The sequence below is a fragment of the Oratosquilla oratoria genome, chromosome 1 (genome assembly GCF_046742065.1).
Source record: "Oratosquilla oratoria isolate Oo_2021 chromosome 1, ASM4674206v1, whole genome shotgun sequence".
Taxonomy (NCBI): Eukaryota; Metazoa; Arthropoda; class Malacostraca; order Stomatopoda; family Squillidae; genus Oratosquilla; species Oratosquilla oratoria.
Genome location: NC_134777.1, coordinates 69736101 through 69753600, shown reverse-complemented (window position 1 = coordinate 69753600; position 17500 = coordinate 69736101). Strand labels below are relative to the sequence as shown.

At 46.0% G+C, this 17500-nt stretch overlaps 2 protein-coding genes across 2 annotated transcripts in view; one reads left to right on the top strand and one right to left on the bottom strand.

The window, feature by feature from the left end:
- LOC143035819 (arginine kinase Scy s 2) overlaps positions 1 to 17500 on the top strand; it is an 84734-nt gene that overhangs the window by 116 nt on the left and 67118 nt on the right. The window contains exon 1 of the mRNA XM_076202872.1: positions 1 to 90. This exon is cut by the window's left edge and continues 116 nt beyond it. Within this exon, the coding sequence (XP_076058987.1) occupies positions 1 to 90 (90 nt within the window). The remainder of the gene's footprint in view (positions 91 to 17500) is intronic.
- LOC143035859 (uncharacterized) overlaps positions 1 to 17500 on the bottom strand; it is a 125056-nt gene that overhangs the window by 95026 nt on the left and 12530 nt on the right. The gene's annotated exons all lie outside the window — the stretch shown is intronic.

Genomic DNA, 17500 nt, shown 5'->3' with positions numbered 1-17500 from the left:
CACGTCTCCCACTACCACTAAAACGTCTGTAGGTGGTGAGATGGAGAAACAGCCTCGGCGGTGGGAAGATATTGACATACAAGGAGGATGGTATGTTCCATGTGTTCAAACGTTGGGTCTTCGGTATGGTCTTCGTCTGCCTATCTGGGGATTTTTGTGTTATTCTATGGGTGACTGCGACATTTTAACCCTTTAAGAACGAGAAACATCTCTTAGCTGAATGAAATTTTGTGGCTGAAAACTAGATATCACTATAAGTTTTCTCGAGTACTAAATTTAGAAAACTCTTATTGGAAATAATATTTGAAACCATTAATCAGTGAAACTTACGAGGGTAGTGGTAACTGGTATGTAGCTGTATTTTTTCTGTGGGTATATGTTGAATGGTAGCTGTAGATTAACTTCATAAATCAAAAGTATGTTTGTGTATATGTATGAAATCTAGTCTGTATTGGTTATTATTGTTTGCTAGTTACATTGTTTTTTTATTTACTGTATGCATTGGTTTTATTCAATATAAGAATTCTTTTATATTGAAATAATGTATTGTTTGTAAAACACATACTGCATTTTTAGGAATTCCTTTATATATATATATATATATATATATATATATATATATATGTATATATATATTGTGTGTGTGTGTGTGTGTGTGTATTTTTTCTGAGAAATTCGGAAGTCAATATTTTTAGTACACAGGTAGTAGTTTTATCCGTTATATTACGTTTTATTCCAAATACAGTATATATATGTATATATATATATATATATATATATATATATATGTATATATATATATATATATTTATACATATATATATATCATATATATACATACATACATATACCAAGGCTCCCTTCCCCCCTACCAGGGGGGTAGCCAAAAAGGACAAGGCACAAAAACATTCCCACCCATTTCATCCCCGAAAACACTCCACACCCCTCCACCCTCCCTCCCATCTTAGCACCTCCTAGATGACGGGTCATCCCTGCACCCTGTCCACTGCCCTGGGTCAGAAGCAGTGTCGCAGGACACAGCACATCCACAGCAAGGCCGCTTCATTAAATCGGCGACCCCCCCTCTCCGTCCCCCCATATAAAGGAGAGGACGGGGAGAAATCCCTTCGGGCTGCGTCAAAATTTTTGCTCACACACACTACCTCACCCCCATTCCCCCGTCCAATCCACCTCATGCATCACAACATTTTCCATATACAACCATTCTCCATTCACCCCTGTCTTCTGTCCTCTCCCGTCCTTCCTCAACCGACATTCCCCTCTTCCCCAAAGCCCCCTTCACCCCATCCATCCATCTCATCCTAGGACGTCCCCTCATGATCACTCCCTTCACATCTGCCTTCTATACCTCCTATATAAGACTGCTAATATGAAGCAAAGAAACATCTTTACTTTCTGTACTCCCGGTGATGACCACTCTCCCCAGCTATCGGAGCCCATGGAGCAAAGGTACACTTTTGGACGCAGCCGAGATTTGTATGGGTTGTGATGTCATCTTCCTCCTCCTCCTCCTCCTCCTCTCCTCTTTCACCCTTTCTCCTCGTTTTCCTCCCATGCCTACTCCAACTCTTTATTCTTTCTTCCTTTTCCTTTCCCTGACCTCTTCCATCCTCTCTTCCCCCGTCCTCCATCCATTCTGCTCCCATTTCATGTTCCAAAATGTCTTTTTCGTCTGCGGTGTGTCATGTCAAACGCTTCCCGAGCCCCCTTCTCCATCCTCCATCCTCCTCCTCTATCCTATCCCTTCTTCTTCCTCACCCATACCTTCTTTATCTTCCTAAGCCCCCCTCCCCCCATCATTATTGTCCTACCGCTTCTCCCCCCTCTCCTCCCTCCTTCTTTCTTCAGTCTCCCCCCACCTTCCGGATTTGTATACTTTCGGTGGGGGGAGGGGGGTCTGCTTGCCCCCATCTCTCTTTTCTCTCTCTCTCTCGCAGCTCTTCTCTCTCCTTATCTATTTCTCCCTCGCCCACCATACTTAATTAGTACTAACAACAGGAGACAATTTTATTGAAAACGAAGGAGAGTGGGAGGTCAGGAGGGAGCAAAAGAGTTTTATCATTCGTCTGGCGTCAATCAGACAAAAGTACGCCACTAGACTGAAGGGATCTTTCTGTTGAAGTGCCTGAAGGGATCTCGGTCTTTTCACTCAAGGGACGATCTTCAGATACTTTGTTCAGTTAAATGGCGCCAGAGGATTACCGAGGAGTTAAGATTGTTAATAATAATTGACGGCGGCAGGTAGGGTATAAATGAAAAGTGCCACCGGGTACGAAAGGGGGTGGCATCTGTCTCCTCATTGGCTGACGTCAAGGTCACAGATGACGTCATTTCCGGTCAAAACCAGCTGTCGCCAGCTGGGACTCTGACCACGGGAACCTTTCGCCAGCTGAGTGAGTCTGGGTACCAATTGAGGGCGCTCTTGTCCCGCAGCCCACCATCTGTGCCCGTCTTGCTCCTGGCAGTCGGCCAGCTGGTTATCTTGAAGAAGAAGAAGAATCATTTTCTGTAACAGCGTAGTCAACATGGAATGAGCAACTTCCTGTACTAGCGATCGATAGTGAGTGTTCAAAGTTTAGATGTTCTCTTGAATGAACACCAAAACAACACGGCTGTGTCGTCTGTTCAGTGATTATTTTCTCTTCTTTTTTTTTGCCAGTTTGTGTGGTTCTTAATTTTATTTGTTTGTTTCTGTATTTCTTTGTGCATCCGACCTCGTTATGGACCAAAAGGTCGACAGGTTTGGCCATTGTAGTCCATGGTAACTCCTCCTCCTCCTCCTCCCCTTCCTTTTTTTCCTCCTCCTCCTCCTCCTTTCTTCTCCACCTCCGCTCCTCTACCTTTTTAAATTTACGCATAATGAGGTTAACGCATTTCGAGGTGGGGCTCGCTAATTCCCCTCTCCCTCTTAACTCCCCTTCCCCTCTTTCCCCTCATGTCCTCTCTTCCCTTGTTCCTTTCCCCTTCTCCCTTTCTAGTTCCCTTCCTCCCCTTTCCACATGTTGCTCCTTCTGACCCCTTCATTATCTTCCTCCTCTCTTTCTCTCTGTCTCTCTCTCTCTCTCTCTGTCTCTCTCTCTCTCTCTCTCTCTCTCTCTCTCTCTCTCTCTCTCTCTCTCTCTCTCTCTCTTTTTCTCTTATCCCCCCACTCCACCTCTCTCCGTGCCCCAAGAGAGCTGCCTTCCCCTCCCAGCGTCCGTCCCCAAGGAAAAAGGAAGGAAAGGTTTCCCCAACTGCGAGTTGTCAGTTTCCCCTCTCCCGCTTCCCCAGCCACCTCCCCATTTCCAAGAGTCCCCCCCTCTTCGAATTCTGTAACCTTCTTCCCTCCCTCTACCCCTTCCTCTTCTCCCTCTTCCCTCTCTCCCTCCTTCTCACCCTACTCCAACCTCTTCTTCTCCTCCCTTCCCTCTTCTCTTTCCTCTTCCCCTGTCTCCCCTCTTTCTTCCCTTCCTTTTCCTCTCATTCCCCTTCTCCTCCCTCTTCCTCCCACTCTTCCTCTCCCTCCTCCCTCTCCTCGCGCTGAGTAACATCGTCTGACGGTAACCAGAACAAAATTACTTCGTACACGTACTTCTAATGGCTGAACCAGCTGTGTGTCCACCCTTTCCAGGTAGCAGCTGACTGTCCCACAGAAATAGCTTAACCCATTAAACTCCGATGACAAGATTCTTGTCATTTGGTCAAATGAAACAAAAAATCATAAAACACCAAAATGTTTGATCAAACACCACAAAAATATGACGTCAGTCCTCGCTTCGCTCGCGAGCGAAGCGAGGAGGACTGACGTCATACTTTTCTGGTGTTTGATAAAACATTTTGGTGTTTTATGATTTTTTGTTTTATTTGACCAAATGACAAAGAATCTTGTCATCGGAGTTTAATGGGTTAAGGGACAGTTATCGTTCCCCGCCAAGACAGCTGTATGTCTGTCTATCTGTCTCACTGTCTCGTTCGACGGAAGAGTCTATGGAATCAGAGGCAATCCCCTCATGGTCTGTAAGTACCCTCCTCCATCCTCTTCCCTCCCTCCACCCAACCCTCCATTCTCCCTCCACCCAACCCTCCATTCTCCCTCCACCCTCTTCACTCCCTCTTTCCCTCATTTTCTTCCTCATTTACACCCTTCACTGTCCCCTTTACTTTCTTCCTACCTTCCATCCTTCCTTCCATCCTTCCTTCCTTGCCTCCCTTTTACTTCCTTCACTTCCTCTGCCCACCACCTCCTAATACTACCTTCCCTTCCTCCTCCTCCTCCTCCTCCTCCTCCTCCTCCCCCTCCCCCCTCTGTACCCTCTCTCTCCCCCCTCTCACGCTCCCTCCACTTTATATATAGGTGGAGAGGTGATGTAACTGTGGAGTGGGTGTCAAATAGGGGAGGATTAAAGGGGAGAGGAGGTTGGGCCTGGAGGGAGGGGGAGAGTGAAAGGAGGAGATCTAAAGGGAAGGAGGGAGGGGAGACGAGGAGAAGAAGAAGATGGAGATAGGGAAGGGGAATTCAAATGTCTGTGTATTTCTGAAACGATGTGGCAAGCGAACGAGGGGAGGGGTTGCCAAATAGACGAATAAAATCCCCTGGCGGCAGAAGACAGGGTGAAATGAAAAGGGCCACCCGGCACGAAAGGGGGGACTTGTGACTCAGCTGGCCCCCTTTATACTCACCCCACCCCACCCCTAGTTCACCCCACCAATGCTACAGTCAATCCCCACGCGCCCAGTGTCCCTTGTGCCCATATCCTGTTTGTTTTCCTAATTTAAACTTCCCCTGCAGTGGAAAACACATCCTCCTATTGGCCTTCTCTGACCTGCCTTGACCTCCTCTGACCCGCTAGCAGACGACCTCCTTGGCCCCCTCCCTTCGTACCTTCTGACACCGAACTGGTGGCCGCCTTTACATTATTTACTTCTACCCCTCCCTCCAGCTTTCCCTCCTCCACCTCTCTCTCTCTTTCTCTCTCTCATCTCCCCCTCATCTCTCTTTTTCATCTCTCCCTCTATCTCTTACTGCCTGATTGCCCTCACTCTATTTTTCATTTACTGCCCTCCCTTTCCCATTTACACTTTTTTTTTTTTTTTTCTTCCCCTCTTTGTCTCCCATTCGCGTCCTCTTCCTACCATTACTGTCATTTTTTCTTCGTCCTCCTTTTCTCTTAAAAAAAAAAAAAAAATCTATCTTAAACCCACCGTTCTGCCTTTCCTCTCAAATCTCCCCTTGGTTACCTCCTCTATGTCTCCACGTCCTCCTCAGTGCGATGTTGTTCCCAAGGATAGAAGCGCTGGTTGTCGCAGACAAAAGAGAGAAATCGTTTTCATTGTCTTCCTCTTCATCCTCCTCCTTCTCCTCTTCTCCCACTCCTTCCTCCTCGTCCTCCTATTAGTCGTTTTCTTCCTCATCCACTTTTCCTTCTTCATTTTCAATTCTTCCTCTTATTCTACATGTTCCTCCTCCTCCTCACTCCAACCACCTCCTCGTCTTCCTCCACCTCCTCGTCTTCCTCCTGGTCTCCTCATCCACTTCCACTTTTCCTTCCTTTTCCATTCTTCCTTGTCCTCCTCCTCCTCTTCCACCTCGTCCTCCTCTTGGATGTCCTCTTCCTTCTCTTCTTTCATTCTTCCTTCTTCCCTTTTAATTTTCCTTCTCTTCCTCTTCCTCCTCCTCCTCCCCACCATTGCTGCTCCCTGGCGCCGTCAGTCCGCAGGCGCGCTGTTGTCAGCGCCGGCGTCCACGTCAGCCCCGGTTTGTTTAGAAGCGAGGTCACCAGGGGTCAGGCGAGTCGTCATGGCTGGCCGATGACGTCACACCCGGAGGCTATACCCCTTCCGGCGCCCCATTGTCCATGGGTACCACCCATTTCTCCCCATTGTCCTCAGATAGTTCAGTCTATAGTACCCATTCCTCTGCATAAATAACCCATTGCACCCTATATAGCCCCATATTTTACCTATTACCTCCTATACCCCCATTCCACCTCATACTTTCCTCATTGCTCCCCCATATTGCCTCCATTGCTCTCGTATAGTATTCATTACTTTTCATATACCACCCATTGTCCCCATAACACATTACCTTTGTAATGGTTATAACGTAGTAGCGCCCCATTTTCCATGGACACTGCAGATGCTCCCCATACCCATTATCTCCCCCACCCATGAAATACCCAGTGCAGAACCCCCCCCCCCATTGCACATGGATACCACCCAATTTCCGCGCATCACCACAGTCCGTCATCATAGTTCAACACCACATAACTATCACCACAGACAACTCAGTCGCCACCACAGACCACGTCCACCATGATTCTACTTCTACTATCTATTGTATACCATTACCACCACCTTCACCACCACTATCATCAGCACCACTATAACACCATCACCACCACCACTAGCGCCACCACCATTACTACCACTAATACCACCACTAACACCACCACTAACACCATTACTAACACCACCACTAACACCACTACCACCAATAACCCCATCACCACTACCATCACTAACACCTTCACCACTACCACCATAACCACCACACTACTGCCACTAACACCATCACCACTACCATTACCACCATCACTACTACTACAGTCACCATCACCACTAGCAAAGCCATCTAAGAAATATAACACCTCCAAAGTTAAAGAGGTTTTTTGGGGGATGGGTGGGCGGTTGTTGGCTCCTAACTTGGTTGGAGATGGAGTGGTCGGGTCGAGTCGGGTCGGGTCGGGTCGGGTCGGGCCGGGTCGGGTGGGTCGCGGGAGAAGGAGACGACGATCCTCTTCTTCCACTTCCTCCTCTTCTTCCTCTTCTTCCTCCTCTTTTTCCTCTTCCTCCTCTTCTTCCTCCTCGTTCGGAGACATTACGTACAACATATGCCGCCTCTCTTACAGTAGGCCCTTCACTTCACTCCTGCTGGAGGACGGAGGAGGCACTCTCCGCTCTTGTCCTTCAGGAGCGAGAGAGCGAGAGAGATGGACACGAAGAATGCAGGTTGTGTAGGCCAGGGGCAGGCTATGTGCACACTGTGAAGGCCATACCTCAGGGTGGCTGTGTATACCATGTACGAGGTGTCTTGAACCCTATCGCCTGGCGGCGGTCAGAGTAAAAGGTGATAACCAGCGCTTCTATCCTCGTGGAGATTAGTCTCCAGTCATAACGACGTGCTACGTGACTCTGGTCCGTTGGATGCTACTAACGACGTGCTACGTGACTCTGGTCCGTAGGGATGCTACTAAAGTTACAGAGGAGGACTGGGAAGGAAGTGGAGGGAAGCAGTAGGATTGTAGGGAGAGAAGGAGGGAGTGACGTGGGAGAGGGAGGAGGAGAAAGGTGGGGGAGTGGGGAAGGAGGGTAGTGATATTAAGGCACATTATGAGGAGGAACCTCTTCTTGATGAAGAAGAGGGAGGAGAAGGAGGAGGAAGACTGAGGGGGTGGAGGTGCTGGATACAAGAGGGAAAGGGTTGTTGGTGGAGAGGTGAAAATGTGTGGGAGAAAGGAGGAGAGGAGGACATGGCAGGGGTAGGAGGAATTGGTTGAAGGAGACGGAAAAGAAGGAAAAAGGGCAAAGGAAGAGAGCAAAAGAGGAAGGAGGAGGAGGAGGAGGTGGATGATTAGGAAGACAGAGAAGAGAAGATTGAAGAATAGGAGGTGGAAGAGGAGGGAAATAAAAATAACCTAAAGAAGGAAGTCTTGGAGTGGAGGAGGAAGGAAAGGAAGACGAGGAGTATGAAGAGGTGGAGGAGGAGGAGGAGGAGGACGGGGGGAGGGAGGGAGGAGGCGCTATTAAAGATGACGTCTAGGCCGCTACTGACGACCGGGCGACGCGGAACGGTGTATCATTGATGCAGTGGCCTTGGTTCCATCTGCAGAAGGCGCTGTTGTAGGGAGACTCTGCAGGGCCTGATGGGGGAGGAGACAACCCTGTAGCCCATATACCCAGGTAGAAGAAAAATCGCTTGGCGACAGCTAGAATAAAGCCCATTAAGTTGACCGTGGCACTCCGATATTTAATCAAGGTGATTCCTGACTCTTGAACTCTTGGGGGACCTTCAGCCGAATAAAGTCGCCCGGCTACAATCAAAATAAAACTCCAACGTTGACCTTGGGAGACAGAGGATTGTATTAGATTGGCTCTAAATAATAGATCTAGGTTCTAGAGTGACAGGTTGCCTGATACAGACTGTGGCTTGAAGTGTTCCGAAAGCTAGAGGGAGATAGAGGATCTAGAAGCCAGAGGGCTATCTAGACCTAGAAATGAAATTCCTGGAGGGGAGAGGGGCAAAGGTTTTCTAAAGGCTTCCAAGGAGTTGTAGGTGTTCTGGACGTCTAGCAAGAGGAATCTGGAAAGACAACCTCGCACCCGAGTGAAAACTTCGAGAAGGATCTCTTCGGTGGCACTGTGCCATCGGAGGGACAAAATGCTCTCTCTCTCTCTCTCTCTCTCTCTCTCTCTCTCTCTCTCTCTCTCTCTCAACGTAGTCGTTAGTTTGTGCTCTCAAAATTACCAGATTACCCTTGGTATTACTCCACCTCTGAGCCTACGGGCTTCCATCCCCACCCCCACAGGGGAGCGGATGTTGGGCACCCAACTACGAGAGTGCTAGGGCTTTGTTGCTGGCCAGAAGGTTTGTGCCAGCTGGGTGCCAGAAGGTGCCAGGTGGTGCTAGGTGATTCTCAGCCACCTTTGTTGCTGGCCAGAAAATCCGTGCCAGCTGCATGACTTGCTTGCTAGGCCACAAGCGAGCAGATGGTGTCTCAGACATTGCTGTTTGAATATATTGTGCACGTACTTGTATCTGTGTGTTTGTAAATATTGTGTATGTATGCGTGAGTGAATGTATATTGTGCGAACTTGTACAGTGCATTGCATGTGCCTGTATATTTGTGTGTATGTGAAAGATTTAAAGATAACTATGGATAAGAGTGGTTGGTGGTAATGGACATGGAACTGCCTGGTGTAGACCTTGTGGTCTCTTGCAGGCTTCTCCATTCTTGTAATATGTTCATAAGAACGTAGGGAGAATAGAAGTTAAAAGTTGATCAGTATTCTTTTTTAGGCGGAGAATATTTTCCAGTTATGAAAGAGCACTAAGTGACTCTGGTCCGTAAGGATGTCACTAGAATTCCAGAATATCAGCTGCATAAAAATCGTACTGTCGGTAATAATTCTCTCTCTCTCTCCCCCCCTCTCTCTCTCTCTCTCCTCGTCTTGTTCTCGTCTCTTCATATTAGGCATTGACTGCATCCGTTTTCTGAATCCGGTGACACCTCAACGAACCCGAGTAACGCATATGATCACTTTTCAGTTACTACCATCACTCCCTGAGTCTGCCCTTGACCACCTCTGAGACTCCACCTCCTGGGAGGGTTATCGTCCCCGCCTAGGATGGAGGCGCTGGTTATCCCTCAATCGACCTTGGCGGAGGTAGTTTTAAGAACAGCTCCTTGAGATGATGGAAGAGTTATCTGTCTTATTTATGTATTGAGATGGAGCCGAATCGTCGGTTGAATAATATATTTATTTATTTTTTGTCTTATGTACATATTTGTTTATATCTTTATTTATGTATTTTACGTATATCCATTAAATGTTTATTAATTTATTTATTCGTTTATCTATTTTTATTATTTTTTTTTCATTTATTTATTATTATTATTATTTATTTATTTATTTATTTATTTATTTTTTATTTTTTGTCTGTTAAAAGAATATGGGAGGGAGATCTGGGAAGGCCCGGGGAGGACCGTTGCCACCCGCAGTGAGGCTGCGGGGATCCAATCAGGGAAACTCGGGGCAACAATTAATATTACCAGAGCAGTGGTTCTTAACCTTGTTCTTCGTACGACCCCCTGGCTGGCTGGAAACTATTAGGACCGTGACCCCAACGGTGAAAAGTCTGTAAGACTGAGCTTCGTGGTTGATAGAAGAAGAATAATCGAAAAATAAAAGAGGAATACTTAGTGAAAAATGCAAAATAAATAAATAAAAGATAAATAAAATTGGGTGAGGAATTGTACGCTTTGAGTTCAAATTTGATTTCTTGTTGTTGTTCTTACTCTTTTTCTTCTTCCTCTTCCTCATGGATACCCTCCTGTCTAACAGAGGCTATCATACCTAGTCACCTCGTAGAGTGGGCAACATCGGATATGTATATATATATATATATATATATATATATATATATATATAGATATGTGTGTGTGTGTGTATGTGTATGCATATACGAACACATTTTGAAATACATCAAAGAGGAGTATTTCTTGCAACGAGATAGGGAGGAGCCTAACAACCAACCCATCAATTTTCGTTCACCTTTACTGTATACGAAAGAGGAGAAAATGAACGAAATATCTTCCCAGATGAATGAACAGCTCCCGTGTTCAGGTGAACACGCTCAATCGCTAGCGTAGTAATAGAAGAACGTGGGTAACTTAAGTCTATCTCAATTTAGATCTCTCTCGATTTAAGTCCATCGCGGCGTGGATGTACGATTGATTGGTAGAGGTTTAAACCTTGTGGCGATTGAAGATTTGATTCAGGAGAGGGGTGTGTTGCCATATGATGATGATGCTGTTTAGTCCTCAAATTGACTTAAACCCACGAATCGAGTAGTAATTCTGGGGCTGATTTGCTTCTTCATCTTTATTTGTTTCATTCGTTTTTATTTTCATTATTATTATTTGTTTATTTATTTATTAACTTGTGCCTACTGCACAGGAAGGGAAGGAAGTCGTAATGACGCAGAAGTCGAAGCTTTCTCTCTTTCTCTCTCTCTATCTATCTCTCTCCCTTGCTTTCTCTCTCTCACTCTCTCATTCTTATCTCTCTTCCTTGCTTTCTTTCTCCCACTCTCTCATTCTTATCTCTCTCTCTCTCTCTCTCTCAACCTCTCTCCCTCCTCTCTCTCTCTCTCTCTCTCTCTCTCTCTCTCTCTCTCTCTCTCTCTCTCTCTCTCTCTCTCTCTCTCTCTCTCTCACACACACACACACACACACACACACACACACACACACACACGTCTCTTATCTCTTTGTCTCTCGTCTCTCTAAATATGTTGTGCGCCAAGGGAGGGGGTGGCGGGGGGGTGGGGGTGGCAGACAGTAACCTGAGATTGGCACTTCCTGTGGCACTACATCCATACATCCCCCTTCTCTCCCATTTCATTCTTCTTCTTCTTCGTCTTTTTCTCCTTCTTCTTCTTCTTCTTCTTCTTCTTCTTCTTCTTCTTCTTCGCGTTCTTCTTCTTCGCGTTCTTCTTCTTCTTCTTCTTCTTCTCCTCCTTCTCCTTTTTTTCTTATACGTCTCTTTCTTCTTCTTCTTCTCCGTCTTCTTCATCTTCTCCGTCTCCTTCTTCCTTTTCTTCTTCTACGTCTTTTCTTCTTCTTCTTCACCGTCTCTTATTCTTCTTCGTCTCCTTCTTCTTCTTCTCCGTCTCCTTCTGCTTCTTTTTCTTCTTCTTCTCCGCCTCCTTCTTCTTCTACGTCTCCTTCTTCTTTTTCTTCTTCTACGTCTTTTCTTCTTCTTCTCCGACTCCTTCTTCTTCTTCTTCTTCTTCTTTTGCTTCTTCGTCTTCTACTTCTTCTTCCTCTCTGTCTTCTTTTTCTTCTTCTACGTCTCTTCTTCTTCTACACCGTCTCCTTCTTCTTCGTCACTTTCTTCTTCTTCTCCATCTCTTTCTTTTTCTTCTTCTTCTTCTACGTCTCTTTCTTCTTCTTCCCCGTCCCCTTCTTCTTCTTCTTCTTCTTCGTCTTCTCCGTCTCCTTCTTTTTCTTTTCCTTCTTCTACGTCTCTCTCTTCTTATTCCTCTCCGTCTCCCTCCTCTTCTTCTTCTGCTTCTGCTTCTCGGTCCCCTTCTTCTTCTTCTTCTTCTTCTTCTTCTTCTTCTTCATCTTCTTCGTCATCTTCTCGGTCTCCTTCTTCTTCTTCGTATTCTTCTTCGTCATCTTCTTAGTCTCCTCCTCCTTCTTCTTCTCCGTCTCCTTCTTTTTCTTCTTCTACGTCTCTTTCTTCTGCTTTTTCTTCTTCTCCGTCCCCTTCTTCTTCTTCGTCATCTTCTCCGTCTCCTTCTTCTTCTTCTTCTTCTTCTTCTTCTTCTTCTTCTTCTTCTTCTCCGTCTCTTTCTTCTTCTTCTTCCTCTTCTTCTTCTTCTTCTCCGCCCCTTCTTCTTTTTCTTCTTCTTCTTCTTCTTCTTCTTCTTCTTCTTCTTCTTCTTCTTCTTCTCCGCCCCTTCTTCTTCTTTTTCTTCTTCTCCGTCTCCTTCTTCGTCTTCTTCTCCTTCTCCTACTTCTCCGTCTTCTTCTTCTCTTCTTCTTTTTCTCCGTCTCCTTCTTCTCCTTCTTTTTCTCCGTCTCCTTCTCCTTCTTCTTCTTCTTCTTCTTCTCCATCTTCTTCTCCGTCTCCTTCTTCCTCTTCTTCTTCTTCTTCTTCTTTTTCTTCTTCTCCGTCTCCTTCTTCTTCTTCTTCTCCGTCTCATTCTTCTTCTCCGTCTCCTTCTTCTTCTTCTTCTTCTTCTTCTTTTTCTCCGTCACCTTTTTCTTCTTCTTCTCCGTCTCCATCTTCTTCTTCTTCTTCTTCTTCTTCTTCTCCTTCTTCTTCATCATCTTCGTCACCTTCTTCTTCTTCTTTTTCTCCGTCTTCTTCTTCTTCTTCTTCTCCATCTCCTCGTCCTCCTCCTTCTTCTCCTTCTTCTTCTTCTTCTCCTTCTACGTCTCCTTCTTCTTCTTCTCCGCCTCTTTCTTCTTTATCATCTTCTTCCTGTTCTTCGTTTTCTGCCACCTTTTGTACGTCTTCTTGCATTCGTGTTTTTCGTCGTCTCCTCTTGGTCATTGTCTTTTTCTTCTTCTGTAGCTCGGCCAGTGTGTGTGTTGCATCGTGGAGTCTCTCTCACAAGGTCTTCCTCCTCCTCCTCCTTCTCTTCCTCTCCACAGTCTCTTGACCGTACTATGCACACGACACCACTCATGTGTCCGCTCTCTTCTTGCTCTCTTTTTTGCTCTCCTGCCTCTCTTCCCGAAAGAGAGAGATGCATGTGCCCTTCGCCTTGCCCCTGTCCTCGTTGCCCTTGGCCCTGGGGGGGTGCCAGCCAGTGCCACGGGGACCTTGTGTGACGTCATGGGACTTGGCCCCGGATCAGCTCAGGCGAAGTGATCAGCTGATTGGAGAGTGAGGAGGTAGGAGGAGAGGGAGGTGGTGGGGACGGAGTTGCTGAGGGGTTTCTTGGCAGGGACTCTTTTTTTTTTTTTTATTAATTTATTATTATAATTTTTTATAAAGGTGCCAAGGAGGCACTCTTGGCACTGAGGGCTTCCTGGAGATTGGTAGGGCACTGCGAGTGCTGTTGGGGAGAACAGGGACAGACGGTGTCAACGGGACCACATTTAATTTTCCTGTGCTAGTCTCAGCCCTCTTGGTTTTACCATTCCCAGTTCGCCAAATTGCTTCGCCAAGTTGCATTTCACCAAACTGGGCTTTGTAAAATTTCCATTTCGTCAAACTAACATAAAAGGATTTGGCAAAATTATTTGTCGAAGTGCAATTTGGCGAAATAGGAATCGAGTCGATACATAACACAATCATCGTAGAAACGTCCTGAAACTCACTCGTGCTTTCATATACTTCCCATTTGGCCAAATTAATTAACCTACCATATATATATGGCGAAAAGCGACTCATCAAGTGCTTGGTCTTACGTGATGTCAAGGCGAGCAAGTAGCTTAAGCTCAACTTGAGTGCCAACGTTTGACACTTCCACTCATTGGCACTGTAGACATTTTCCAACAATCTGTATTGGTGCCATTCTTTGGGGCCCATGACTGTAAGAAGCCTGGAATTAGAGCAGGGGGTCCTTGTGCTGTGCTCACAAAAGCACAGACGGGTTGCAAGTTTGACCTGGTTGCTCCTTTTCGGTACGCAAGTTGAGATGATATGGCCCACCGGCATGAATAAAATCCTTTGCCGTCGTCGTCTTTGACCAAGGTGCTCTCTCTCTCTCTCTCTCTCTCTCTCTCTCAAACACACACGCACACACAATATCAATTTCTCTCACTGATTGTATCTCATTTTTTCTTACTCGATTTATCATTTTCTCTTTGTATTTTCTCATTTTTCTTCCTTTGTTCCCCTTTTCTCTTTCTCTTGATTTATCTTTCCCCCTCTTTCTTTATTTCTTTCTGCGTGTGCACGCGTGCGATTCTATCCATCTTTTGTCTCCCTCGCCTCTCGTCTCCTCGTCTTCTTCGTGCCGTGTGTACAGAGTACGTGCCAGGCACAATCCTGGACCTCAGGGCTGCTCGCTCTATTTCGGGCTGGGTGAACGTTGACATGAGGCTGATCCCCTTCTCTCTCTCTCTCTATCTCTCTCTCTCTCTCTCTCTCTCTCTCTCTCTCTCTCTCTCTCTCTCTCTCTCTCTCTCTCTCTCTGAGAAGAGGACGACGACAAAGAAAGGGGAAAAGAAAATGAGAAAGAGGAAGGAAAAAGGAGGAGGAAGGGAAGGAAAGGAAGAGAAAGAAGTAAGTGAAGAGGAAAAAGAAAATGAAAGAAAAGTAAATTAAGAAAGGAAAAGAGTAGAGGATGAAGAAGAGAGATAGAAAATTAAGAAAAAAGATGAAAAAGAAGGAAACAAAAACAAGGAAGAAAAAAAAACTTACCGCACCGCCACTTTTGCCCGATGTACTATGGAAGCCTTCTGCAGCTACTTGGTCGTCGTCGCCGTGGGGAGGGAGAAATAGGGAGCACAAAGAAAGGAAGAACCCCCCCCCCCCACATACACACCCTTTCTCTCCTTCCTCTTCCCCCCCCCCTACTCTCTATATATCTCTCTTCCTCTCCCTCTCATTTTTTTGTTCATGTCCTCTCTTTTTCTCTCTCCTTCATCACGTCTCTCTCATCTCCCCCCTCTCCTCCCCACTCCCCCTTCTCTCTCCTCTCCTCTCCCTACTCTCTCTTCTCTGCTCTTCCTTCTCTGCTCTCCCTCCTCTCCTCTTCAGTTTTCTTCAATCCCTCTCCCTCTTCTGCTTCCCTCCCTCCCCTTCTCCCTCTTCCACCTCCCTTCCTCCCCCATTCCCTCCTTCCCTCCGTGGTATTCCGGCCATCATTAGACGTGGAGGGAAGGGGGGGGAGGGCGATGGGGGAGCTCATTTCCACCAGAGTTCCTCGCATTCCCCCATTGTACCCATTATCTCTCATCTCTTTTCCCCACACCCTGTACTTGCCCCCCCCCTCTCTCTCTCTCTCTCTTTTCGGGTTACCCTGACACAGAAACGCCATAGCCGTTCTTGTGAAGGGTACCATGGTAATAAAATTCGCTTTTGTTGTCAGTATGGGCTCTACTGTATTGACCTAATGCCCGCCAGTTACTGGGCAAGTATGAATGTCCATGTCAGCCAGCGACTTGCCTAAAATGAGCGCGGAGAAGGACTCCAGGGAAGGTGCATTGAGCAAAGCACTCGACCCACTGGTCCGCTGCAAATTGGGGAACGAAGCATGTCCATATGCTTATGACAACGTTTATATATTTATTTTGTGTGTGTGTGTGTGTGTGTGTGTAAGTGTAACGACGAAAGGGTTCATCTAATCTGAGTGAAATCGCCTGTTGTAAGAATATTTTCTTTTAATGTAAATGAGTAAATTTGCTAAATTTCTTCATGTCGTGCTGTGGGCTTAACACAATAGAACAGACAGCTTTCTCCAAAGCTGAAGAAATAGCCCAGCATCATCACCCCCCAAATAATATAGGATTGAATCAATGATTAAAATAGAAAATGAAGTCAGATGAATTAAGAGTAACTATAAGGGTCTAATCCTCCCTGTGGAGGTCTCTCCCTCATGAAATAATTCCTTGTCTTTGGTCAAGGGACTGCTGATGTATCAATTTGCGAGGCCAAAACTGATTTACGCGTCTGAACACACGTGCACAGACACACGCACACACACACGCGCACACACACGGGCACATACACACACACACACACACACACACACACACACACACACACACACACACACACACACACACCGCACATACACACACACGTGCGCGCACACACACACACACACGACACACGACTCGGTGGCGCGGTTGGTAGAGTCCCCGACTGTCATTACGGCGGTCCGGGTTCGAATCCTGCTCAGGACTGAAATCATTTCAGTATCGCTGCGCTGCAAGTCGTTACTCCAACTCTCGTGGGCGGGGAGTTGGGTGTGTATGTGCGTGTAGGATCACAGCATTGCCCATAGATCGGTCATACGAGCTCTGAGCTCTCTTCCGGGAGGGAAATAGCTGTTGATCACGAGTCCAACACGTGATCCAGACAATGGTGAATCACATTCACACATACGCACGGACACACACACACACACACACACACACACACACACACACACACACACGGTATTGCCTTATGACCTAGTAAACACCAAATTAATGGTCTTTGTTGTTTTCATTTGTACGGAGTCTTTCGTACTTCGAGTCGACCTCAAGAACTTCGTAAACAAGAAAACTTTGGTTCTTCGCCTGGCTTGAGTTGGTTAACTTTCATATCATAATGTCTGAATGCACCTTTGCACATAAATAAGAGGACCCGAAACTAATGTGTGTGTGTGTATCAGTATATGTGTGTGTGTGTGTGTGTATGTGTTTCAGGGACAGAAGGTTGGGGTCAACATTGCGAGTGACTTTGTTCGAAATGTAAAGAATGTTGAGTAAAATTGTGAAACAAAATCAAGCGATTTAACAGACGAACGATATTCTTACCCCATCTTTTACGACCTGCTGAGGTAATATTTTGATGTCATTACATTATATTAGATGAAATTATTATTAGATTATTATTATTATTATTGGTATGCCTTAAAGGACTTTGTTATTAACACAAGACGATTATGATCAACTCGGGATTGTAACTTATGATATTCTGTTCTTAAATGAATCAAAGTTAACGAGAGAGAGAGAGAGAGAGACTCACCATGTGCAACTTACAAAGGAGCAAACTGACTTTGATCCCATTAATCTTTATCAAACAAATAACAAAGCTTTGGCCGTGTCCTTAATTAAAGCGAAACCACCCAGTCTGGTGTTAATTATCAAGTTCTCATGTTTGCGGTCCCAATTTCTGTTACACCCAGTAGTAGTTCGACTGTATAAGGTTACATCCTCACCCGTTGACCGACGGAACCTGAACAGGAATCGCCTGACGACGGCGGCAGGGAGAGTGCACAGGAAATTTGTCCACCACCCCCACCACCACCACTACGGAATGCAACTTATTTACTACGAAGTTTAGAAATTATATTGAAAGTCTTCATTTGCAAATGTCTCTTCTCTCCCTCTCCCATCCTCTCTCTCTCTCTCTCCTTCCTCTCTTTCCCCTCTCTTTCTCTCATTCTCAATTTACTCTCTCCCTCCCTCTTCTCTCCTCTTTTCTTCTCTCTCTCTCCCCCACTTCTACCCGTTCTCTTCTCTCTCTCTCCTTCCTCTCTTTC